Genomic DNA, 23,729 nt, shown 5'->3' with positions numbered 1-23,729 from the left:
AGATGAAATAGCACAGGATTCTAGGTGCCACTGATGGAACAAGTCCCACAGAAACTCTTATAGCAATGAATCATTTCCAGATACCAATAACTATGCTCTGTATACAAATAGTGTTCCTGTAGGGAAGTAAGCAAAACTAAGCCTATGTAGCCAGTTATCAGGCAAAATGTAAAGGGGAGAAGGGAACCTTTGTCTGTACCTTTCATGGTATTTCCTATGCCTTTTAATAGTTCTAGTGTTTGGAGTGCCAAAGTACTGTTGAAACTCATAGAATTGCATTGTTTAAAGTTACTGCAGATACATTCATTATTTCTGATTATCAGAAAGAATAACTTTAATCTCAAAACATATCCTGTGTGTTGAGGGAAAAATCTAGGGCACAAGAATGCTCAGAATAACTTTAAGCTACTATTCAGAATAAGTTTAAGGCAATGACAGTTTCTTCCCCATCTATAAAAGAGGCTTTCTTTTCATGTATCTGAGATCATACCCTACTTTTCAGCTTTAAAATTCAACAGCTTTTTCTTAAAAAAAAAGAAGAATAAACCTCTCAAATCCTTTTCTAAAATATTAACTAGTAAGTGGATTGTCTTAAGGTTCTCTGAATCATCTCTTGGGAGATGCCATGTCTTCCTAAGTTACACTGCTGCCAAATATTTTCGCCAAGTGAAAGGACAACCAGCATTCACTGTCAGGAGTGGCATTTTGTCAAAATTTATCACCACCACAGCAAATGTTATCACTTTGGTCAATCCAGTATACCACAATTTAAATATTTTAAACTTTTAAAATATTAAAGACATATAATTTTTGAAGATGTTGAATTTTTATTTGTTTCATTAAATGGTTTAGAAATACATTCTGTAAACTCTTCTACATCTTTCATCTATTTATGTCTTTTATAGTAAAGCCATCACTCTATCACTTCTCTACTGAACAAAATTATCATCAGATTGTATGAACAAGGACCCTAATTCTGCTGTACTTCCTCTTTAAAAAATAATTCTTTTTCTTCCTCTTCCAACCCCCGTTGCCTTCTTTTCATGATTCTTGCCTTTTAGTGACAGAAAAATGTGACACAAGAGATAAATTGTCCTCATAAATGACTATAATTTCAGATTTTATAGTATTCTGAAGTCAAATCTAATCTAACTAATCTAAACAATTCCTTTCAATGTAAAAAATATGATGCTTAAGGAGTGCCTATTTATAATATGTTAGTGTTTTAATCTGGCCAAATGAAGAATAGCAACAATTCATCCTTCATCTCTCCTTATGCAGGGAATTTACTTTTGATTTCAAATATGAAACTATTGGTATTGCACTGAATGTAACTATACTGGAGTAAAAAGATGCTATTCAGTTTGCCAAAATTCCACTTATTTTTATATTAGGGATCTATTTTCTTTCTTTTTTTTTTTTTTTCCTAAATTCTGGTAGTTTTCAGCTTTAATACTCCTTAGAGTTTGACTTGCAAGTGCTATCAAATTCTTAAAAAGACAGAATTAGCACACTTCAAGGATTAAGTTTGAATTTAAATATTTAACACTTCGCATAAAAGTGACCCAGTTTCAACAATATTATCAGGAAAATTCCACATATGTCTGCTAAGCTGGCATTGCTTTCTGTATGGTTACTTACACCATCAGCAGTTTCCAATCTAATTCAAGAGAATCTATGAGACATATTAGAAATATGTTTCTCCACATGCATCTTTTAGGAACCAACTCAGGGTATTCCATGCAGTCACATAGGAAATCAGACTTAAAAATTTTTATTGATCCTAGGGATTAGACACCAATTTGAATGTGATATGTGGCTGAAGTATCACTTTCATCATCATGTTAGTGATCAACCAGGAAGACTCCCATTCCAAAGAAGCGTCTTTGATGGTGGCCTAGCTGAAGGCATTAATAAAAACAATTTTCACTTTAAGCAGATAGGTTTGAGATAGAAAAATTCTGAAATGACAGGGAATATTAATCATTGCTCCGGTCTTTAAAAATGAAATTACTGAAAAACATGATGACATTGGAGTTTTAGGAAAGTATTTATTACATATATTTCAACAGATTTTGACAAGCACTGTCACCAAGATTTTCAAAGCGGCTTGTCTAGGCAATAGCTGGAGCCACATCACAGAAAATGCAATGTGACATTCAGGGTGACCTGGAAGAGCTTGAGAAGTGGAGCCATGTGAACCTCATGAGGTCCAGTAAGACCAAGTGCAAGGTGCGGCACCTGGGTTGCGGCAAGCCCCCTCTATCAACACAGGCTGGGGATGAACAGATCAAGAGCAGCCCTGCTGAAAAGGGCTTGAGGGTGCTGGTGGGTGTGAGGCTGGACATGACCCAGCCATGGGCACTCCCAGCCCAGAGAGCCAAACGTGTCCTGGGCTGCATCCAGAGCAGCGTGGGCAGCAGGGCCAGGGAGGGGATTCTGCCCCTCTGCTCTGCTCTGCTGAGACCCCACCTGCAGGGCTGCCTCAGCTCTGGGGTCCCAGCACAGGAAGGACGTGGTCCTGTTGCAGTAATTACAGAGGAGGGCTATAAGGATGACAAGAAGGATGGAGAACATCTCCTATGCAGAAAAGGCGAGAGACCTGGGGTTTTCAGCCTGGAGAATAGAAGGCTCTGGGGAGACCTTACTGTCCCAGTACATAAAATGGGCAAATGCAGACTAGATACAAGGAAGAAATTTTTACCATAAGTGTTATGAAACACTATAACAGGTTTCTCAGGCAGGTGGAAGATATGCCATCCTTGGGGCTTATTCAAGATCAGGCTTGACCAGGCTCTGAGCAACCTGCTCTAGTTGAAGATCTCCCTGCTCACTGAAGGGACTAGCTGACCTTTACAGGTCGCTCACGACTCAAATACTGTATGATTCCATGAAGAGAGGAAGTACACAGTGCTGCAGCTCCCTCAGAGCAAGTTTCACTTTGCACAGGACCATTGTGCAAAGAGGGGTTCAAAGCCACCGGGGAAATGCCGGAAAGGGGGCTCTGTGGCTGCAGCGGAAAACTCTGAGCTGGCCCACAGCAGCATGCACACTATGCACACTAGTCACCCCAGTGGGGTTCCTGGATAACGCATGTTCGGTAAGTGACTGTATTTCTTTAATTAAGGCAAAATTGCCTGGAGAGATGATAAGGTGATATAGTAAGTTATTAAAAGGACAGGTTGCCATATCTCGGTTATAGTTTTTCAGGGAGAGAGAAGGCTCTAAATGAATCTAAATGGAGGGTACAATAAAATAAAATAATAAAAAATAAAATAATAAAGAGGAGGGTACAATAAATATGAAGAGTTGCTCCTGGTTGGCATCACAGAAAAGGATTGGGTTGACTTTTGGACAGGACACTTCAGAACATTTCAGGATGAGGGTGAGCCTGCTGCACTTCACTCTGCAAGGGCTTTGTAAAGCAACAGACTATAAGGAATGAGTACATATGCAAGAGAATTCATACATGCTGAATTTCTGATCATATGTCTTCATCTGTTAGAAGCATATCATTAATCCTTAATAATATTTTTTTTTTATTACTGTTCCATAGAACATTTATTCTCCTGTCCAAGGGTGTTTTGTCAGGATTGATAAATGTTTGCACATTATTTTGGATAGATAACATCTTTTTAAAAATTCGAGTACAGATCAAAGCTGGGGAGTAACATGTCATAGAATCATACGTATCTTGGGCAAGACCAGAGATTTTCTTACAAGGGAGAAATCACATTATTTTTCTATCTGGTTGAAATCTACATCTTCTACAGAAAATTGCTGTCATTTGAAAATGCATTCCTGTTGATGTACTCTTGAAGTAGAGGGAAAAAGGAAAGCCACAAAGAAAAAGCTGTGATGAAAATCAAACTGAAGATTTATACCCACAAAAGGGCTAAGAAAGAAAGTCAGACATTGCAATCCAACAGAAATATATTTTTTCAGAGAAATCTTTGAAATATTGATAGAGTTTCATTAAAAGGAAGGATCTTTGCGGGGAATAAAATAGAGAGCACAATGGAACTGATAAAGGAGCCTATTATCTTAGGTCTAATCAAACAGAAACCATGGGAGAGACAGACACAGGTAACTACTCCCTAGGGTAGAAGCCACCAAAAGATACGTGGTAAAACTTTGTAATGACTACTAGGTAACTGATGTCATGAAGAATGTGTAACCAAAGAGAAACTGTTACCAAAACCAGAACCCTGTATAAGTGCCATACGAGTAAAACCCTATACAAACACCTTGTATACTCAATAAAATAGGCTTCTGGTCTCGACTGGGATGGCCCTGTCTCCCAGTTGCCAATAGATCTTATCTTACCTAAATGATACAATATTACTCAATGCAAACTGCTGAGCTTTGCAAAGGCAAAAGATGAAAAAAATGTGGAGAAGCTCTCAGGTAATAAATCAAATCCTTGAGCCAACTCAGGTACTATGTTTGTCCACTTGGACTAGTAAGATTCCTTACTAAAGCACTAGACTATGATCTGTGAATATTTAGCTCAGCAAATAATACTGCACTGTACCATCTCTATTATTGACTGTGCAGCAATAGGAGGTAATGCTGTCACTAGGCTAACTGGTCTTTAACACACAGCTTCATGTGTAGCACCAATTTCACACCAAAACACATATCAGCTGTTAGATGAATTGCTGTGGTTGTTCAGCCCTCAGAACAAACCCCCACAGAATAGGCAATGTGTGAAATACTGGCCTTCTGCATGTACTTGTAATTTTTTCTTACTCAATGTATTTGGATTGGAAGACTCCTCATGCCTCTGGTTTCCTGGGATACAAGAATCAAATCTGGACCATGGAAAAAAACTCAATAATTAGCTTTGTTTTCATACATACCAGTTCGTTTTGGAAAGACAAGCTTTTGTAGCAGAAATAGTACACATGAGATAACACTAGGGTTAATGGTCTTGTGTTTGCCTTCATGGAAGTCCACTGAACATTGATGGTCTGGCTTGGGGGAGGGACATAACCCTGCACATTCCTGGTGTTCTAACACCAGCTAGGGTATCTAAGTGTCATTGGTCTAAGTAAAAATCAACATGTAGAGGATATCTTAATCCAAATAATCTATTAATAACAAATTTTAGCCAGGCCTAGGGAGAATTCTTCAACACAGCAACAATATTTAGACTTATCTACCTGGCAGCTTCCTGGATAAGGTATTAATGAGCCATCCTCTTGGCACAGCTTGCTTCAATATGTCATTTTGTTGCTTATTCAAAGTAAGCCTTTCCCACAGACTTAGACATTTATTATCAGTCTTCCAGCATGGAAGGTATTTTGCAGAGATGCAAGTTTCCTTTAACAATTATTCTGATGTGAATACTTCACACTCGTGTGTGACGTGACAGATCACTGTTAAGGATTTTGACAAATTAAAGGGATTTCTGTGAACGCAGTAAAACTTCATGCAAAAAACCCTGTACATTTCTCACCATGGGCCTGCCAAGTGCCATCATCACCCAGGGTCATTCTGTTTGCTGCTTTTTTGGTGAACATTGGGAAATCATGGAAAACTGGCTTAATAAATATGTGACAATCTATAAGATAGTGACTAAATGAAGTTATGATATGATCTTTTATCTCTGGGGCAAATAATTGCATCTCTAACTACAATACCTCATTTGCAGAATGTTAAGTACCCACACTTGTCTCCATAAGGCCTATGAAATCAAATTCTTCAAAGACTTTAATTAAAATAAGAAATCAAGGCTGAGGAGGATAAGCTACAGTTTCTATAAATTAGCCACTGTGAATTAAACACCATTCTCTAAAATCTCTGGCAACTTCATGGGTAGATTATAACATGTAGAATGGAAATCTGTATGTTCCCTATTTCAGAGTTTCTTACTATGCTGGGTTATTTCACTAATTTATTTTACTCTAAGGATGAACAATCTGTGTAAAAATCACCTGTTTATTTAAACCTTTTTCTGTTAAAGAAGGAGATTAATACAGACATTTGTAAATTATGAAAGTTACAGACAGGGATTTTATTCTCATCATAACTAGGTCTTGTTTCTTTTCTATTTGCTTTGTATTGATGGCTGCTGACATCCGAGCAACAGAAAACAACTTGTCTGGGAAATTTCTGATATAGGTGTACATGTCTTGCCTATCCTGAAATTGTCTGGGTTAACTTGGTTTTGTCTGTTCTTTCTGATTTCCTTAGAGGAGGTTATAACCTCAGAATTAGAAATGAAAAATGCTAATAACTTTAACAACCTCAGTAATTACTAAGTAAGTTTATTTTAAAGGCACTGAATTTAATGCCACTTAGATGGTTTATATAGAAAAAAACCCAAAACCTCCACCTCTTCTGCCAGCATACTGAAAGGCAGGGATTCTTCCTTCAAATTCCTTAGCTGCATGCTCAAGCAGGTAAATCATTTGGGCGGTGGTTGAATACACAGGGTTAAACTTGTTGCTAAAATTATAACAGATATGAAGTTCAAATGAAATCTGTTAATCCAGGTGAGGGAGAAGGTTTAAGCAGGAGAAAAAGGATTTGTCATGATTACAATAGAAATGTAAGGTTGCAAGGATCTGAAAGAGGTCATCTAACCCACCCCCTCCTGCTCAGAGGTATACACCATCCCTAATAGATACTTAATCTCTTCTTGAATCACCTTCACTAGAGAATTATGATAAACACTTTGTATAATCTGATCCAGGGTTCAACTACACTTAACAGATTTGTATTTTTTTTAATCTACAACATACTCCATGCTACTCCTCATGAATACATCTAGCCTGAACTGACCTCTGCTTCTGCAAGAGCAGCTTTACACCAGGTGGTCTTAAGTGAAATTTTTGTATATACTATGGGAATTTTCAAGGCACTAATATCACACATTTCAATATTTTACCTCTCATTTGGGAGTTTAACATTTCAATTACAACTTTTAATCTTGCTGATATATTAATTTTTGAGGATTGTACCTTTCTTCTACATGCCCCAGTACATCTTTTTAACAGGATGTTAAGAAGAAGGGAAAACATCTCTTTTACAATGAAACTTCGAAAAAAAAGGGTCCTGTGAATGAGCTTTTGAGGGAACTCTACAGAGTATCTCATTGTTAGAAAGTCCAGAAGAGATAAAATGAAACTTGCTTAACTTTCAGAAGCTTTTCTGCCACTTGCCTGGATGGCAATGCTGCACTGAAAAGGAGAAAATCAGTTACACCTTTGTCAGAGGAAATAAGAAAAAAAAAGAAAGGATCTTTCTTAGGGTAAGCTCTGTGGCTCAGCTGAAACTTTACAGCACTTTACAAGTATGTCTCAGAAATTTAGCAACCAGAACTAAATACAAATGCATTTCTTTAAGCTGACAGAAAAGCACATCTTCAAAACATTTCATACCCTTCAGAGCTAAACAAAATAAAAAGCAGTTTTCTCCCTCGTATATTCCACTGTCTGTATACTACTTACTACAAGCATAAAAAGCTAAAATATTTTTAATTATATATTTCACTGTCTGGACCCAAAAATATTCTAAGTTTTTCTTCCTTCATGTATTTTATGCAGTAAGCTTGGAAACATTGGAACTCAATTATGAATATTTAGGTGAAAAAATTTACACTATATTCACAGTGTATTGAGGCATGTTGATATTTTCAGATAACTGCTCTTCTGTGCCACCTGCAGCTGTCTGTGACTGTAGCCATGCCAGGCCTTTCAGCCAGGCACTGGGTCTTCTTTAAAGGTGCCTCTCTCAATATGATAAATTTTATGCTTCTGGCTGGAGAGCCACCACCTCCACAGGAAAAGGACTTGCCCAAAGACTGATGCCTGCTGGAGTCCTTCCACAAAAAAGTGCAGCTTCTCCCCATTTATATTTTCATCCTGAGAGATGTCTGTGCCACAGAATCCATTCCAGTACACTTTATTTCTTAAAGATGAGTAGGATTTCACTGGTCTAAAATGCCTGTTCTTTCAGAGTTGCCCTCCTACACACTGAATCTAAAGGAATCCTTGATTTCAAATTATCTCAAAGTAGCAGTTCAGCTGCAGCTGTACTGAGGTAAACATCTGCTTTGACTGGGAAGTTACTGAAATAAGTTCTTCGAATCATATCATAACATTTCATTCTCATTGCCTTGGCAAAGTAAGAAGTGTTAAGACATTTGCCTAGGAACTGGAAGGCTTAGGGTTTTTCAGTTTTAAAAGTTTCACCATTTCTGAAACTCAGGAAAAAGGAAAAAAAAAATACCATAATCCTTTAATATAGAAAAATAACATATGGGTTTTTTTTTTAAAAAAAGGTAGGGTATTAATAACTTTTAGCCATTGTTGTTGTTGTTATTACATTGTTGTTATTGTTGTTACAATAGATAGTTACAATGTCTAAGATTCTTTTTTAACTTTAAAGACAAAAATATTATGCTTGCTGTGCTTATAAATTACAAGAGCTTCCTAAACACAAATTTGTTACAATATTCTTAAAGGTCTTAATTTTGATACAGACATGAAACTTAATTTTTCAAATGCACGATTGATCAGAATAGTCTGCATGTTTCGTTCGTCTCTAGTTTCCAAGACAAACAGGTAAGAAATGCAGTGAGATTTGCAATGGTATAGAAATTGATAATCTTTTCAAAGTGATTTTTTCTCTGACATTAACAAAGACAAAAACATGCATGAATCCATTTGCACGCAAATTTATTCATTTTTCCAATGAATCTGTCAAATTATTAGACAACAAATGCAGTTCAAGAAAATAATTTTATGTAGCAGTGATATTCTTTATAAAACAATTTTACTATTTTTTCTTTTTTAGAAGACTTGATGAACCAATCACAGAATCACAGAATCACCAGGTTGGAAGAGACCTTCAATACCATCGAGTCCAATCCATGCCCTAACACCTCAACTAAACCATGGCACTGAGTGCCACATCCAGTCTTTTTTTAAACACATCCAGGGATGGTGACTCCACCACCTCCCCGGGTAGACCATTCCAGTTGTAAAAAACTTTTTTTAATATACAACGTGTATTTCCCTTGGCACTGCTTAAGATTGTGTCCTTTGTTCTGTCAGTTGCTCCCTGGAGAAAGAGACCAACCCCCACCTGACTACAGCCACCTTTCAGGAAGTTGTAGAGTGATTAGGTCACCTCTGAGTCTCCTTTTCTCCAGGCTAAACAACCCCAGCTCCCTCACCCATTCCTCACAGGGTTTGTGTTCCAAGCCCCTCACCAGCCTCGTTGCCTCCTCTGAACACACTCAAGCGTCTCAACGTCCTTCCTGAACTGAGGGGCCAGAACTGGACACAGGACTCCAGGTGTGGCCTCACCAGTGCCCAGTACAGGGGTAGAATGACCCCCCTGCTCCTGCTGGCCACACTATTGCTGAGCCAGGCCAGGATGCCATTGGCCTTCTTGGCCACCTGGGCACAGCCTGGCTCATGTTCAGCTGCTGCCACCAGCACCCCCAGGTCCCTTTCTGCCTGGGCACTGTCCAGCCACACCATCCCCAGTCTGTAGCATTGCAGGGGGTTGTTGTGACCAAAATGCAGGACTTGGCACTTGAACCTATTAAACGTCATCCCATTGGACTCTGCCCATCCTTCCAACCATTCCAGGTCTCTCTGCAGAGCCCTCCTACCTTCCAATACATTGACACACACTCCCAGCTTAGTGTCATCTGCAAATTTACTAATGAAAGACTCAATACCCTCATCCATGCTGTCAATAAAAATATTGAGCAGGACTGGCCCCAGCACAGACCCCTGAGGGACACCACTGGTGACTGGACACCAGCTGGGTGCAGCACCATTCACCACCACTCCCTGGGCCATCCAGCCAGTTCCTAACCCAGCACAGAGTGCTCCTGTCCAAGCCATGGGCTGCCAGCTGTTCCAGGAGTGTGCTGTGGGAGACAGTGTCAAAGGCCTTGCTGAAGTCCAAATAGACACATCCACAGCCTTTCCTGCATCCACCAGGTGGGTCACCTGGTCATAGAAGGAGATCAGGTTGGTCAAACATGACCTGTCCCTCCTAAACCCATGCTGGCTGGGTCTGATCCCCTGGCCATCCTGTAAGTGCTGCACGATGACACTCAATATAAACTATTCCAGGCCAGGGGTGCCAAAAAAGTTGCCCCATGATCAAAGAACCCAAAATTCTGCTGATAACACCAACCTTTGAACCATTTATTAATAATGTGGGCTCTCCTATTCCTTTCAACGTTTTTCTGCATCACCAACGGGATTGAGCAGAGCACTCCCTGTGCTCCAGCCCTATCAACCACTTGATCCAGTGTCCTAATGTCCTTTTTTATTGTCCTGACGCTCCTCTTTTCAATCTCATCGCTACCAGCCTGGAGTATCAGCAGTGGGTAATAATCACAAGGAGTCTCTTGGTAATATCCCGTACCCAGGCCCATGAGAGGCAGGAGCCCTCCCTGTGGGTTGGGGCCTCTGTTCCTCTCAGAAGGGAGTCACCCACTGCAACTACCCTCCTTTTCTTTTTTATGTCAGAGGTGGTGATCCATCTGACAGATGAAGTGTAATTGGAAGGCCCACTGGGCAGATCATTTTCTTCTACATCCTCTGGCTGTACCCTCTACATCCAGGGCCTCATACCTGTTCTGAAGTGGCACCAGGGCAGGTGATGGGAGTCAGGAGGAATTTTTATTACCTCTCCAAGCAGGAACCCATTTCCACTCCCCTTCATCCACCAGTTGTCTTCCTATTGCCTGACAGCGGGAGGCATGGGAGTTCTCTGGTTTCTGGTGGGCCTCCCTTGAGGATGGAAGGGTGGAACTCCACCAAACTATTTTCCTTCCACTTTCCCTAATACTTCTTAGAGAATGATGATTCTGGATGAAACTTTGTTTTTTGAAAAAAACACTGGGAACAAAAATGTACCTGACTGTTTTGTAGGAGGGAATGGATGAAAAGCACTGTTTTAATTACTCTGACTGTAAAAAAGTTATCTCACAATTTTTACTTCATAAAATTATGCATCATTATAGTTAAAGTGGGCTCTAGTTGTACAATCAAGGTACCAGTAGAAGGACATCTACTATCAGAGGTCTATGCTAGTGCTTGAAAGAAACCTTGAGATTGCTGTGCCATTATACTCATTTCAATGTTTCTGTCTTCCAGGATTTGTGTTACTAAATCCACTGCCCATCTTTCTTTAGAATAAATATCCTTTTAGCTTGAATTTAGCCCTGACTATTGTGTGATTGAGGAACTGCAAATAACTCTTTTTGCATTTTTTTCACTTGTATGTTGAGGAACAGGCATTTTCAGGACAGAGCTCCATGTCCTCTGGGCATATTAGCAAACCTACTGTCTGTTTGGATGTTGACACTGTATGATGCCATGCAGTTCTAGCTGGTTACACAAGTATTACCCTGGACATCAAAAAGGGGTGAAACCACAAAACAAGCATATTGACAATCTACATTAATTCAAATTTCAGCATAATCATGTGCTAAAGTGCTATGTGTTAAGACAAAAATACCTTATGTATGAATACCTGTTTTTGCTAACACTGTGTGCAACTAGTGCAGAAACCTACAGACAGCTATAGAATAACCTTCAAGGACAAGTAAAGAAACCACTCAGTTTATACAAGGTGCAATAGTTCCACATGATTTGCGGCAGAAGCCTTACTGGTAGTGCAAAGATGGGATGAAAATATTAGATTAAGCTCTAAAATAGACGTATACATGCTAAAGTTACTTTCACAGGTAATATGTCACTGGATATTCCTTCTGACAGAAAAGTGAAATTGGGTAGTAAGAAATGTGTGTTTATCACACAGTCAAATTGCCTGACTGGAACACTGTTTTACCACAACCCCCTTGAGATCTTCCATGAAGACTTGGAGAGATGTGCAAAGAGAGAAAAGGAGGGTGAAGGTTAAATATAAATATACAGAGTATAGCTGTTCTGGGCTAACCTGTAGGCATCAAGAAGCTTGGACAGAGGTTCATCTTCTCAGTTTTTCTCCAAACCAGTTTGTTATCTAGTAGGAATTCTGTTTGTCTTTAGTACAATCAATAGGGTAGCATAATGAAAAATGACCCCAGATACATAGCTGCCCTGGGCCAGACACCCAGCAGCAGCATATGGAATGAGTAAGAGAATATGTAATGTATGTGCCAGAGCTATTATAACCACATTACTGTCTACTACAATAAGGACACCCAGTTTTCTTATTCTTCTGTGCTTCCCCTATTGTTCTGTGACTTTTGAACTAATGTAGTTTTTCTTGGACTGCCATTTTCTCATAAGATGTGAATTTTGATGATGTAAAATTATGCCATTTTCATTTAATAACATATTATAACTAATCCCACCAAGTGCAGAAGTAGGTATGAATACAGGGAGGAGCAAAAGATGCCACCATTACTACAAATGCAGAGCTGAAGTGAAGGGAGGTGTGCTTTTCCCAAAAGCAGTTTGTTTCACTCATATGTCCTGGTTTGAAAGGATTGAAATACACTCACACTCTTCACTTCTTGACTCATTTATCTACCCAGCAATACTCTGGTTTTATGCATGCAGAAGCTCTTTAGAGTGCAGCTCAATCTGGAATAATCAGTAAGTGAAATAATGATTTTATTTCTATAGTTGCATTTGCTTCTGGGGACAACATTGCTCGGTGATTTCTTTTCTCCACACTTCTGGCTGACCATTCAAACCAGTAGAAGTGTACTAAAACTTGTGGAGTGTACATGAGGTGTTTGCACAGTGATGGTGCCTGCAAGAGCAGAGATCATTGATCCTGGGTAGCTCACTGACAGCTGTATTAAATTAGACATATGACAAACATGTTTGAGCTTTACAGCAACGGTTTCAGCACTTACGTTCTCTATACAAAGAAAGCTATTGTGCTTAGACATATTTGTTTAAATCTGAAAAAACTTTGAGTGTCCAGTAGGAAACATTTCAACTCTCAGATAAGGCAGCTATGCAAAATTATGAATAATACAATAGTTCATTATTCTGAGGTAGTTACATCAAAATCAGATTTTTATATATAGTAATGCAGTGGAAAATACATTAAAGTATTTTATCTTCAAGTAAGGCAGTTCTCTTTTTATTACTTTCTGACACACTTGTATAGTGCAATTACTCAGGAAGTGCTGTGCCCATCAGGGGATAGCTTTAAACAATGATACAGTACAGATGAAGAGACGCTTAAAAGAAAAAAAGAAGAGGAAGGGAGGGATCTGGGAGAGAGCTCAGCTTTTCACCAAGGTACTGAAGTGGATGAGTCTATCACTATAAGTGGGAAACGGGGATGTCAAACTAGTTCAGGCTCTTCTTGTGTATTTTCTTATCCTTAAGTGAAAAAAATCATCTATTATAGAATTTGCTTTTTTTTTTTTTTTTGCAACAGGTTCTCATGATGACCTGAGAAGATATCGTTGTATAATGTCTCCTTTTAAAATTTGTTTCTATATAATAAACATTTTGACTTAATTTTTAATCTTACATGTGACCACATGTTCCTTTAACCTAACTATTGGCTGCCCTGCTTACACATTTGATACTAGATGCATTAATGGAAACAGAAATATATTTTCATATTTGAGCTTGTAAAAGAAATAATTTCATATCATTATGATTATAAATGCATACTGGGATTAATCGTATTTGTTCACTAGTGCTGTGAAATAGTTAACAATAAATGACTTCTTCAAGTCATTTATTATTATAAATGTCATATATCATTATAAATGACTACCTTCAAGCCGGTAGACTCATATTAATAACTTAATTTTTATATTGAAATATAGTAAATTGTCGTTTTTAATTAATACAATTGTGTCTGTGTGAAATGCAAGCAGATGCTAGTTTAACTGTTAAAGACTGAAGAATTTCAGATAACAGTTGAAATATAACTGATGCATGAGCATTTTCTAGTGTTTTGGATGACTAATCCAACAGCAGTCAAAGTTTCAAACTGAATGCCAAAGCTTCAGTAACTGAATTATTTTTCTGTATTGGCAAGAGCAATATGTATTGGTGCCCTTGATACATAAAAAGGAGACACATACAACTCTTGGAACTTCGTAAACATTACTTTAGAAGCTATGAATATGCTTTCTAAAAAATGATCAGAGTAATTTTTTGTTGGGAGCAAATAAAATTTATATTCTATATAATAAAATTTTCCTGTACCTCAATTAAAAATGTGTGACTAGATTTTGGAACTCAAAACTTTATTCTTCTCTTTAAAACTGGATTAAATATATATTAATATTAATGAAAATTTTGAAGTTATAGATATAGATATAGATATAGATATATTTAGAATACTAGGTAGGACCCAGAAAGTTTTGCAAGCTTTTTCTTTAAAAAAATAAAGAGAATACATTCTTACAAAACCCGAACCAGTTAGGAATCTTTAATTTCATAAGAAAACTTCCTATAATGCTTAGTCATATATTTTAAATACTTTGACTTTATTTACTATTAGCAGTGTTCATTTTCCAGGCACAAACAAATGGTTTTCTGGGCATTGCTGACTTGCTCAGTGAATGCTTCCATGTATATTTCATGACAATAACAAAAAAAATCTCAGTTATCACAGCATATACAGCAAAACAATAATTGTTGGTCTTATTTTCATAAGTCAACTTCAAATATGTGTTTAAAATTTAGAATATATTAGAATTATTTACTGGACGAAGGTTAAAGTGTTTCAGAGATTTTAGGGTTACCTCCAGATCTATTACCTCCAGATCTATTTGTGCTTAAGGCACCTATATTATTTTAGAGTAGAACCTGATTTTGTAAACACTTAAGGTTGTGTATATTTTTCTTGGATACACTTTTGTTGTTACGTCAGTGGGATGATTTGTTTGTAAAAGTAGTCATCTCTTTTTGCAATGACAGGAGTCAAATAATTTTCCAGAAAAGCATATATAGTTTACTGCTCATGTTAACATTTATAGAATACACAGAGCAAATAATGTGAAAAAATAATATCTTGGTTTTTATTTAACTATTTCAAATGAGGCGCTTTTCCATTCCTCTCCATCTGACGTGAGAACCTGAATTTTCACATTATATAAAACATTAAAATTTTCACATAAAAAAAAAAAAATGGGTCAAGTTAAAACAAACTAATCATAAATAAAATAGTGCAGGTAAGCACAAAGTGTCTCATGACCGCTGTGCATTGCATCACAAGAAACTGGGCTTTAGACATAGCAATTTTCCATCCTGGCCACAATTCAGGTCTGTAACTTTCCTTGGAGGTTCAATGACAAAAATGTTTGACTAGGGTTGTTTTTCAGGCAATAAGAATAAGTTTCCAATCTTATTGATTAAAACACAGGAGACATTAGACAAGGTAAATTCCTGAGAGCAATGTTTCTGATAAGCTCAAGAGCAGCTTGTGGTGCTGTTCATCAAGGCCTAATGAGTATTTCTGACATCATAGTGCAGTGGGGAAAGCTGTACCACCACAGCTGCTACTCTACGCATACAAAGGTTGTAGGAATTGGGAGCCCTGCTTTCTTCACTCTGACTTTCCGGGTATCATACAGATTTCAGTACAAAACTGACAGTGGAGGCAGGGAGAAGAGGCTAAGCAAGGAGAGTGACAGGCTGGCTGGGAGGGCACAGCTCTCAGTGGTGTGGCTGGGTGTCAGCTGTCATTCCATGTAACCAGTTGATGTGTGGATTGGGGGATTATTTTTACTAGACTAGCTTTTACTTGGCAAGTAATTAGGGAGTTTATTGTGATGCTGCTTAAGGTCACCAGAAGCTGTGCAAGAAGGACAGTTTTAAACCAGTGGTGGATTCATCATATGGGGAACTGCACTCAGAGGAAAAACCCAAGGGGCAATCTGTAAAACAGTGGCCTGCCTGGGATGAGCAGAAGACGTCACAATAGGGAAATGTGGAACACAAATCATGTTTTATTTTTATTAAAGCTGTAGAAAGACACAGGGCATGAGGCAAAGGTCATAGAATCACAGAATGTTAAGGACTGGACCTTAAAGAACGTCTAGTTCCAAACCCTCTTCCATGGGGCAGAGACACATCACACAAGACCAGGTTGCTCAAGGCCTTATTCAACGTGGCCTTGATCACATGGACTGGGACATCACCTACAGCCTCCCTGAGTAACTGTTGCAGTGTCTCACAGAATTTCTTTCTAATATCTAACCTAACTTTCCCTTCTTTCAATTTGTGCCCATTATTCCTTGTCCTATCACTACAATTCCTGGCAAAGAGCCCCTCTCCGGCTCCCCTGTAGGCTCGGGAGATTGATGGATGCTGTTGACGGGGCGCCCTTCATAGACTAACGAAATAGTCTGAGTTGGAAGAGATCCACAAGGATTATCTAGTCCACCTGTTAGCCCTGCACAGCACATTCCCAGTAACCACACTATGTGCCTTTCTTGATCTCAAGAGCTGCTGGCAGGCGGGGAAGCAGGGCGACTACTCTTAAGCTGCTCTACTGTGCACATGGGAGCCGCATGAGCAGGCAGCAGGTAGATAAAGCTATTACATTAACGCTCCAGAAGAGCTAGGCCACCATCTGGCGCCGCAGGGCAGCGCGCGTGTGTGCCTCTATGGCAAGCCAGGCAGGGCCCAAGGTGAGGCCCGCACTACGGCGCGGCCCGGCCTGGCCCCGCCCGGCACCCCGTGCGCGCGCCGGCGTTGAGGGGCGGGGCCTAGGGGGCGGGGCGAGCGGGCTGCGGCCGCGCGGCGCCCCCGCCCCCTCCAGCGAGCCGGTGCCGCCGTGACGCCGCTGTGGCCGCGCAGGCGCAGCAGCGCCCACAGCGCCTGTTGTATCCGGCCGGCGCCTTTTCTCCGCTCCCCGCCTCCGCCTCCTCCTCCTTCTCCTCCTCCTCCTCCTCCTCTTCTTCCCCGGCCGCCCGTCCCGCCCGCTCAAAGCCACCGCCGCCTCTGCCGTGCGCGGCCTTCCCTCCCTCCCTCCCTGCCTCCCTCCCCGCGGTAAACACGGCCGGCAACACGTTTGATCTCCACCGTGCGCCCCATGAAGCGATGGCAACGGCCAACTTCGGCAAGATCCAGATAGGGATCTACGTGGAGATCAAGCGCAGTGATGGTGAGCGGCCCGGAGGGGCGGCGGCCCCGGCCACCCTTCCCCCACCCCATTCCCCGCATCCCGGCCGGGCGATGCCGCGAGCGCGGGGCGCGGGCGGGGCCGCGCGCACCGGGGCCATTGTGTGCGCGGGGCCGGGGCGGGGCCACGCCCGGCGCGCGCTGCGGTTGTCAGGGGAGCACGGGCGCGGCCGGGGGGGGCCCGGCGGGGACTCGAGGGGGACCCGCGGGTGGGGCTGGCACCGAGACATGCGGGGTGGCCTCGGGTGGGGGGGTGGGGTGCGGTTTCGGGCGTGGGTCGGGGTGGGAGGGGAGTCGGGGAGGTTTTGGCAGGGAGGTAGGAGGGCCTTCGGGGAGGGGATGAGGTGATGGAGACAGGGAGGGAGGGAGAGAGGGAAGAAGGAAAGGCCTTTCGTTTGAAAGAGATAACTTCTTGTCTGCTGCGGTGCTCTGAAAAATGACACAACGGTAATGCCCTGACAGGAATGCCTTTGGACATTTCCATCACTTGGCAGAAAGCATGATGTTATTATTTCAGATGTTCTTTGTGATTAAAATGTAGGAAGAGTACTTGCTATTTATGCCCGTGAGTTGTAATTTCTCCACTGGGGATCCAGTGTTTCTCGTCTTGCCCAGCTTCTCCTGGTGGGAGGATGTGTGATGCTATCTGGAAATACATGTGAATCAAGGAGGCGTGTGTGACAGGTTTAGGGTGCTAAATCTTCATATTTGTCCCTGGAGATATTCAAAGCCCACCAGGATGTGTTCTTGTGTAACCTGCTCTAGGTGACCCCACTTTGGCAGAAGGGTTGGACTAGATGGTCTGTAGAGGTCCCTTCCAGTATGAGTTCAATTCAATAGTTCTGTCAGGAGACAACTGACATGGGAAGTTGACTGAATCAATGACAGATCACTCATTACTTCAGCTTTTGGATTTGAGTGGGAATATGTAATTTATTTTCAATCTCTGTGAGGTGTATGAAACCTGCTAAACTGGGGTGGAGTTCTGCTGGGATTTTTGCAGTCCAGGGAAGTTGTGTTGCTGCTGTTTTGGTTTTTCTTTTTCCCCCTGGGATCCAGAAGCTTTCTAAAGAATAAGCAGATGTTTCTAAGGGAAGAGAGATATGGAGGTCCAAGGCTCTGAAGCTAGCATGGTTCTGTCATGACGCAGGAAAAAAGTAGCCAGCAAGCCTTACGCAGCTTGTCTTTCTTGTGTACCATGCTGCAATTCAACCCTATAATAAAATTGTCGCTCTATTGGGAACAGTGAGAAGAACAACACAGACTCTCTTGTGAGTTGAACAGGAGAGCTTCAGGTTTATTTCCTCAGATCTTCTTTTATAGACTGATACATGAAAGTACAGAAAAGTAAAACTCTTATTGGTTAGTAAACTAGCACATCACCATCATTGGTCAGTGGGGTACACCACCCCTTGACCTTCTCTTGCAAGAAAACAAGAAACTGACAAACAGCACCTGCAAGGCTGTTTGTTATCTCTGAGGATTGTTTTAATTCCTCCTTATGATTTCCCAGGCCACTTTCTCAGGACTGAGAAAATTATGCGGCCTGCTTTTCCACAGGCACTCTGCTCCCTGCTTTTGCTCATATTTAGCATCCATATAAAATAATGGTTGGTGTTGGCTGAACACTGGATTACACCCAACCCCTCAATTTGTACCAAATACCTTGTCTGCCATGTGAAGAATCTGATCGGTCTGGCAATTACTTGCATAACTCCTGTGGATCTCTGTCTGAAATTTCAGAAAGTCTCACAGCAGCAACCTGTAAAACTTTTTCTGATGTCTGTGTGAACTCCTAAGAAACATTACTGTTTTGTTTGTATGTCTTCGGAAATTCGGCATGAGAATGCTTTGCTGCTCTTGTTTTCCACTCTGTAGGGTTCTAGATATTTTTTAATATCAGAAGGGATTTTCGTAACTCTCAGATATAACAATACCTATTTTCATTACTATTAGTGGTTTATGTATTTTGCTGTATCACTGGAAAAGGTGATGCAGCACATTATGTTACTCATCAGTAATATGTACTAGGGGGATGTCTTCACAGCACTTGCTCGAACTGTGGGGTTTTGAGTATTTGTGTTAAGTTGGTCAATATGTAAGCAAGCCTACAGTATCATAATTTTTAGTGGTGGTTCCTGGTTATTGTGTGGTGCCCTTGTTTTTCTGTGGAACTGGAAGAGATGTCCTGTTCTGTCTCAGGCTACTGCAGCTAAGTGTCATTCTCTTCTCATTAAATTGCAGGAGAAACTGGCCTAGGTATGTGGAAGGGAACATTTTGAGGGAGATATGGAAGGACAGCCAGCACTAGATTGCATTGCCTCATAGAAAGTAGTTTTCTAGCCTCAGCTGTGGTTCCCCAGCAGTGGAAATTTGTCTTGTTGCTGCTAAGAATGCGAGGATCTTGCTGCTTGTCCCTCTATCAGCTGAATTGTTCTTACAGACACTCTCACATCCAGTGTGTCTAATGATTTTTTCTTCTGATTATTTAATATGTTAATTGATGATTTGATAAACTAAACACAGTTTAGTTGACTTCCAAATTAGCACATTTGGATGTACTAGTTTTCTACACAATTAGTGTGCTCCAATAGCTTACAGAGGGATCTGTGATCCCAGCAGTATAAGTGTGTAGGAAATATACATAGTCATAGTCAGGATGACATGGAAGTCTTTACATGTGATTTTCTGGATCTGCTCTCCCCAGAGCTGTATCCTGGCAAGAATCAGGGTTGTCTATATTATCAGCTGCTGTTGGCTGACAAACCACTGTTAAAACTGTTTAGGAAACTTTTGGAGAGAGGAATGTGTTCATATGGGCTTTTCTTTTTACCTACTGTCTTGTCTGTAGTGAGTCCTTTCTTAAAACTAAATATTATTTTGAGAGGTAGATACAGTAATTCTTCTAAGTTTTTCTTACTTACCTGTTTATTTGTTGAATCCAGAGAAGAATAGTTTTACTTCATTAGTGGGGTGGGTGAAAAAGTTTGTGAGTTTTTTCATCTATCTGCCAGTGATCTTAAACATTTTTTTTCTGAATACAGTTTTATTGATTCCAGAGAACAGTTTTTCTTTAAGTTAAAATGAAAGCTAAAATAAATCAATTTTTTAGCGAAACGTGATTGTTACAAGTAAGATAAGAACATTCTGGAGAAAGTAAGTCACATATTCTGTCATTTTGACAAGTTCTAATTAGCCTGAAGTGAGAGATTTATTGTGGGACTGAAGAGAAGATGAATGTTGTACAAAAGAAAGGCATTGTTAGAAGTCATTGGCAAAAACACATGAAAACCTGTTCGGATAAACCCCTTCATTTTCAAGAACTGATGTTGCAGAGCTGCTTGCTGTTTTTTCTCAGTGTGTAAACATTCTTGTAACTGTTATCTTGTTATCTTCTCCTGCAGATAGTATTTCCAGTTACAGCTGGAATAACTATTTATGTTTATGTATCATAAGAGGTACTAAGTCATCATCTAGTTCAGGTTTTCATAATAACTTCTGATACTGAAATTTACTGCTTGGTTTAATTTCTGCATATTTATTGAAATATGACTTGATAGTCTGTCTTGGAAATGGGAAAGAACTACTTTGTTTTAGGTTGAAAATTGCTAAGAATGGACTGAATTTGCACATTTGAAGAATGTACCTTATAACATGGAAGCTTACAGCAGTTAGTATTAAACCTAAAGGTACCTGCCAGATTCATGGTAATGATCCTGTCCAGAAGCTGTCTCTTGTTGAGGTCTAAAGATAGGCATTTTTCTGTTGATGAATTCTCTTTACACAGATAATAGCCTGCTGTTTTATGTATGAATTTATACCTGTATCTACACTTCCTGTGCATTATCCCATTAATGATTACAAAGACCTGTGTAAGTACTTGTAGAAAGAATCTTTCACATTTTTTTCTACATAAATGAAATCTTTTGCTGTAACAAGATAAATCACTTCTGCCTGCAGCCCTTTAGTAGGTTGATTAATTTTTTTTTCCTTTTTCTGTGCATTTCCTTCTCAGACTGTTCCTGTTCTCCCTGGCCTTGCATATCTGAAATACTGCCTAGAAAGGCCAAAAAATTAATTATATATTTGCTCATTTTGAAAGTGGGATGGGAGAGATAGGCAAATACAATTCTTACCTCACTGTGTCAAAAAAAAATGTACAGGCATGAGGAGAAGGGACACTCTTGTAATTAGGAGACTGACTTAAGATTTGACTAAACTTTCAGGATAGGAAAAATGCTGAATTTTTAAGGATTAACCATCAAATGGTGTAAAAAAACAAGTTCATGCCTTTATACCCGTGTTTTTTGTACTACAAGAATTGGAGAGCCGTCAGTGTTTGGAAAGGAAAACTTGAAATTGTTAAAAGAAGAAAGGACTAGGTACAGTTATCACATGGAGCTTGTTACCAGAGGAGATTGAATCTAGAAGCATAACAGAATTTTAAGAAGGATGGTAAGAATATCTAGTTTTACAATAAAAACTAAAAAAAATACACCAGCAACTGTAAACGGTTTCTGTTCTTCTTGAGACTGTAATTTAAATAACCTCATACTGATGTGAGGTAGGAAGAAATCTTGCCCGTGGTGTGATGTTTTTAATTGCCTACTCTTAAGAATTTTCTTAATTTGTGTCTGTAGCAGATGAAACTGGTCATGGTAGAGTGTAATCCATTCATTCCACAAACCTCCCTGTAGGGAGCTTCTCTCTCCTATAGTCTTGCTAAAACATCTTGGTAACTGTTGTCACCTTCAGACACAAATGAGACTACATTTTAGCAACAGTCAGGGCTATACTTTGTTTCTTTAAAATCCAACTTCGGTGAAACTCATGTTTCTCAGAGTTGAGAGATCGATAACATCCTCTGCGTTCTGAGTAATCCTGTATCTTCTTGTACAACTCCCAGTAGCACGAGGGATTTTATAGTAGGAGAGAAGGTTTAATGATGCTATAAAATTTCTGTTCAGATTTGGGTAGTCACCCTATTTTACAAGCTCTTGAGGATAGATTTAAATGGTAATGTGTTTTTACTCTTTCCTTTGGTGACATACATCTATTTGTTCCCTGTGATTAAGGTTTTTGTTACCACATTTAAATCATTTGACTCAATTACCTAATCTCTATGTAAGCTGTACAGACACAATGTGTCTTTGTGCTTCCATAATAGCCAGAACACACCCATGGTTTCAAGTCTGCTGCTGCTGGTCCAGCTAATGGGTCCAACATTTAGGCTTATGTGGTGTAGGTGTTCATTGTTACATCCAAAGTTTCTGGGTGCACCGTTCCCTCAAAAAAATCGACCAGGAGGATATGTTAAATTTTCTGTCTCCTTTTTGAAGTCACTTTTTATTCATTCAGCTTTCATTAAGATATGAATTTTCATTGTAACTCACAGATTCTCAGATATTGATGTAGGCCTTCAGTATTTTGTGGAAATAGCTTTTTTGCAAGATGAATAACAAGAGCTGAGTCTTATTCTTCAGAGAATCTTCTCATCTTTGTTCCATAAGTATGTTTTAATACAGCTTTTTTTACTGGCTTTATGTCTTTAGAGCTGTACATGGCAAGTAGGATCACACAGCTTGTATTGTTTTTTGTTTTGCTATTTTTTTCCTCCAGTAATCATGTTATGGGCGAATCTGTTCTTTGTTTCTATTTAATAGGTAAAATTATTGTTCTTTGCACCCATGCTCTCATGGCCTGTTGCCTGGGCCTAGTGTTGCTTATCTTTTCTTCTTATGGCTTTATGAATGAAAGACTTTGCTGGCACCAAGCATCACTTTTCCCCTTGTTGAGATGGGACAAGACAATAAATCACGGGGAAGAAGTCATTCTTGACTGAAGAGTAATATCATTGCAAAATAATATTTTTGCAATGCAAAAAAATGCAGTAGGAGATAAACTAGCTTTTTGAGGTGTTTTTTTCATACATTCACTTACTGTGGGACCAGCTAGAGAAACGAATATTAAGTATTTGCTAGGTGAGCTTTTCTCTTGGAGCACAAAATCTGTAGCATATTTATTGTATTTACTTGTGAAATGTGCTACTGTGGATTTTTGGGTGTTTCTTTTGTGCTTGAGGAATAAATAACAGAATGGAGTAAATTAACTTCATCACTCTGTTACTGTTTAGATTCTTCCTTTGTAAACATTTACTAGTATAATAAAGTGGGATTTTTTTCCTCCAGCTTTTCTTCATGTCTTATGTTTTGTTCGGTTATCATGTCTTCCTCGCCATATTGTGTGACAGCACTTGGGATCAGGAGGAGAATGCTGTGGTCAACCCATGGTGACCACTAAAGTGTATTTCCTATAATTGTTCACATTATGTATATTCCATAGAGGAAAATAATTCAATTACTCTTGATATATTAAAGGTTTATGTTAATTTCAGAATTAAGTTAAATTTCTAATGTGCTATAAGAAGTAAGATATGGAAGTTCACAGTAAGGACTACTAAGGAGTCTTTACATTGTCCAGTAGTGAGAATGCGTACAAAATATATATGGTCATGTAATAAGGCATGATGGTATTTGTGATTTAACATTGCAGAGTTTTTAAGAAGACACTGGATTTTAATAGTAAATTTCTCATTATGCCTCTGTAGCATAATATAGCACCTCTGCTTGAAGG

The 23,729-nt window shown here is 39.6% G+C and overlaps 1 protein-coding gene across 7 annotated transcripts in view; it reads left to right on the top strand.

The window, feature by feature from the left end:
- The first annotated feature begins 16,672 nt into the window (after nucleotides 1-16,672).
- KIF2A (kinesin family member 2A) overlaps nucleotides 16,673-23,729 on the top strand; it is a 57,680-nt gene continuing 50,623 nt past the window's right edge. For 3 of the 7 annotated variants that reach the window (XM_086867102.1, XM_086867099.1, XM_086867098.1), the window contains exon 1: nucleotides 16,677-17,079. In XM_086867102.1, the coding sequence (XP_086723228.1) occupies nucleotides 17,016-17,079 (64 nt within the window). In that variant the 5' untranslated portion in view covers nucleotides 16,677-17,015. Of the gene's footprint in view, nucleotides 17,080-17,396; nucleotides 17,544-23,729 lie in introns of those variants that run through there. The other 4 variants (XM_086867104.1, XM_086867103.1, XM_086867101.1 and 1 more) reach the window with 3 other exon arrangements.

Source organism: Cyanistes caeruleus, chromosome Z (genome assembly GCF_971803275.1).
Source record: "Cyanistes caeruleus chromosome Z, bCyaCae1.hap1.1, whole genome shotgun sequence".
NCBI classification, from domain to species: Eukaryota; Metazoa; Chordata; class Aves; order Passeriformes; family Paridae; genus Cyanistes; species Cyanistes caeruleus.
Note: the sequence above shows the minus strand (reverse complement) of the source record. Positions and strands in the feature narration are given on the sequence as shown.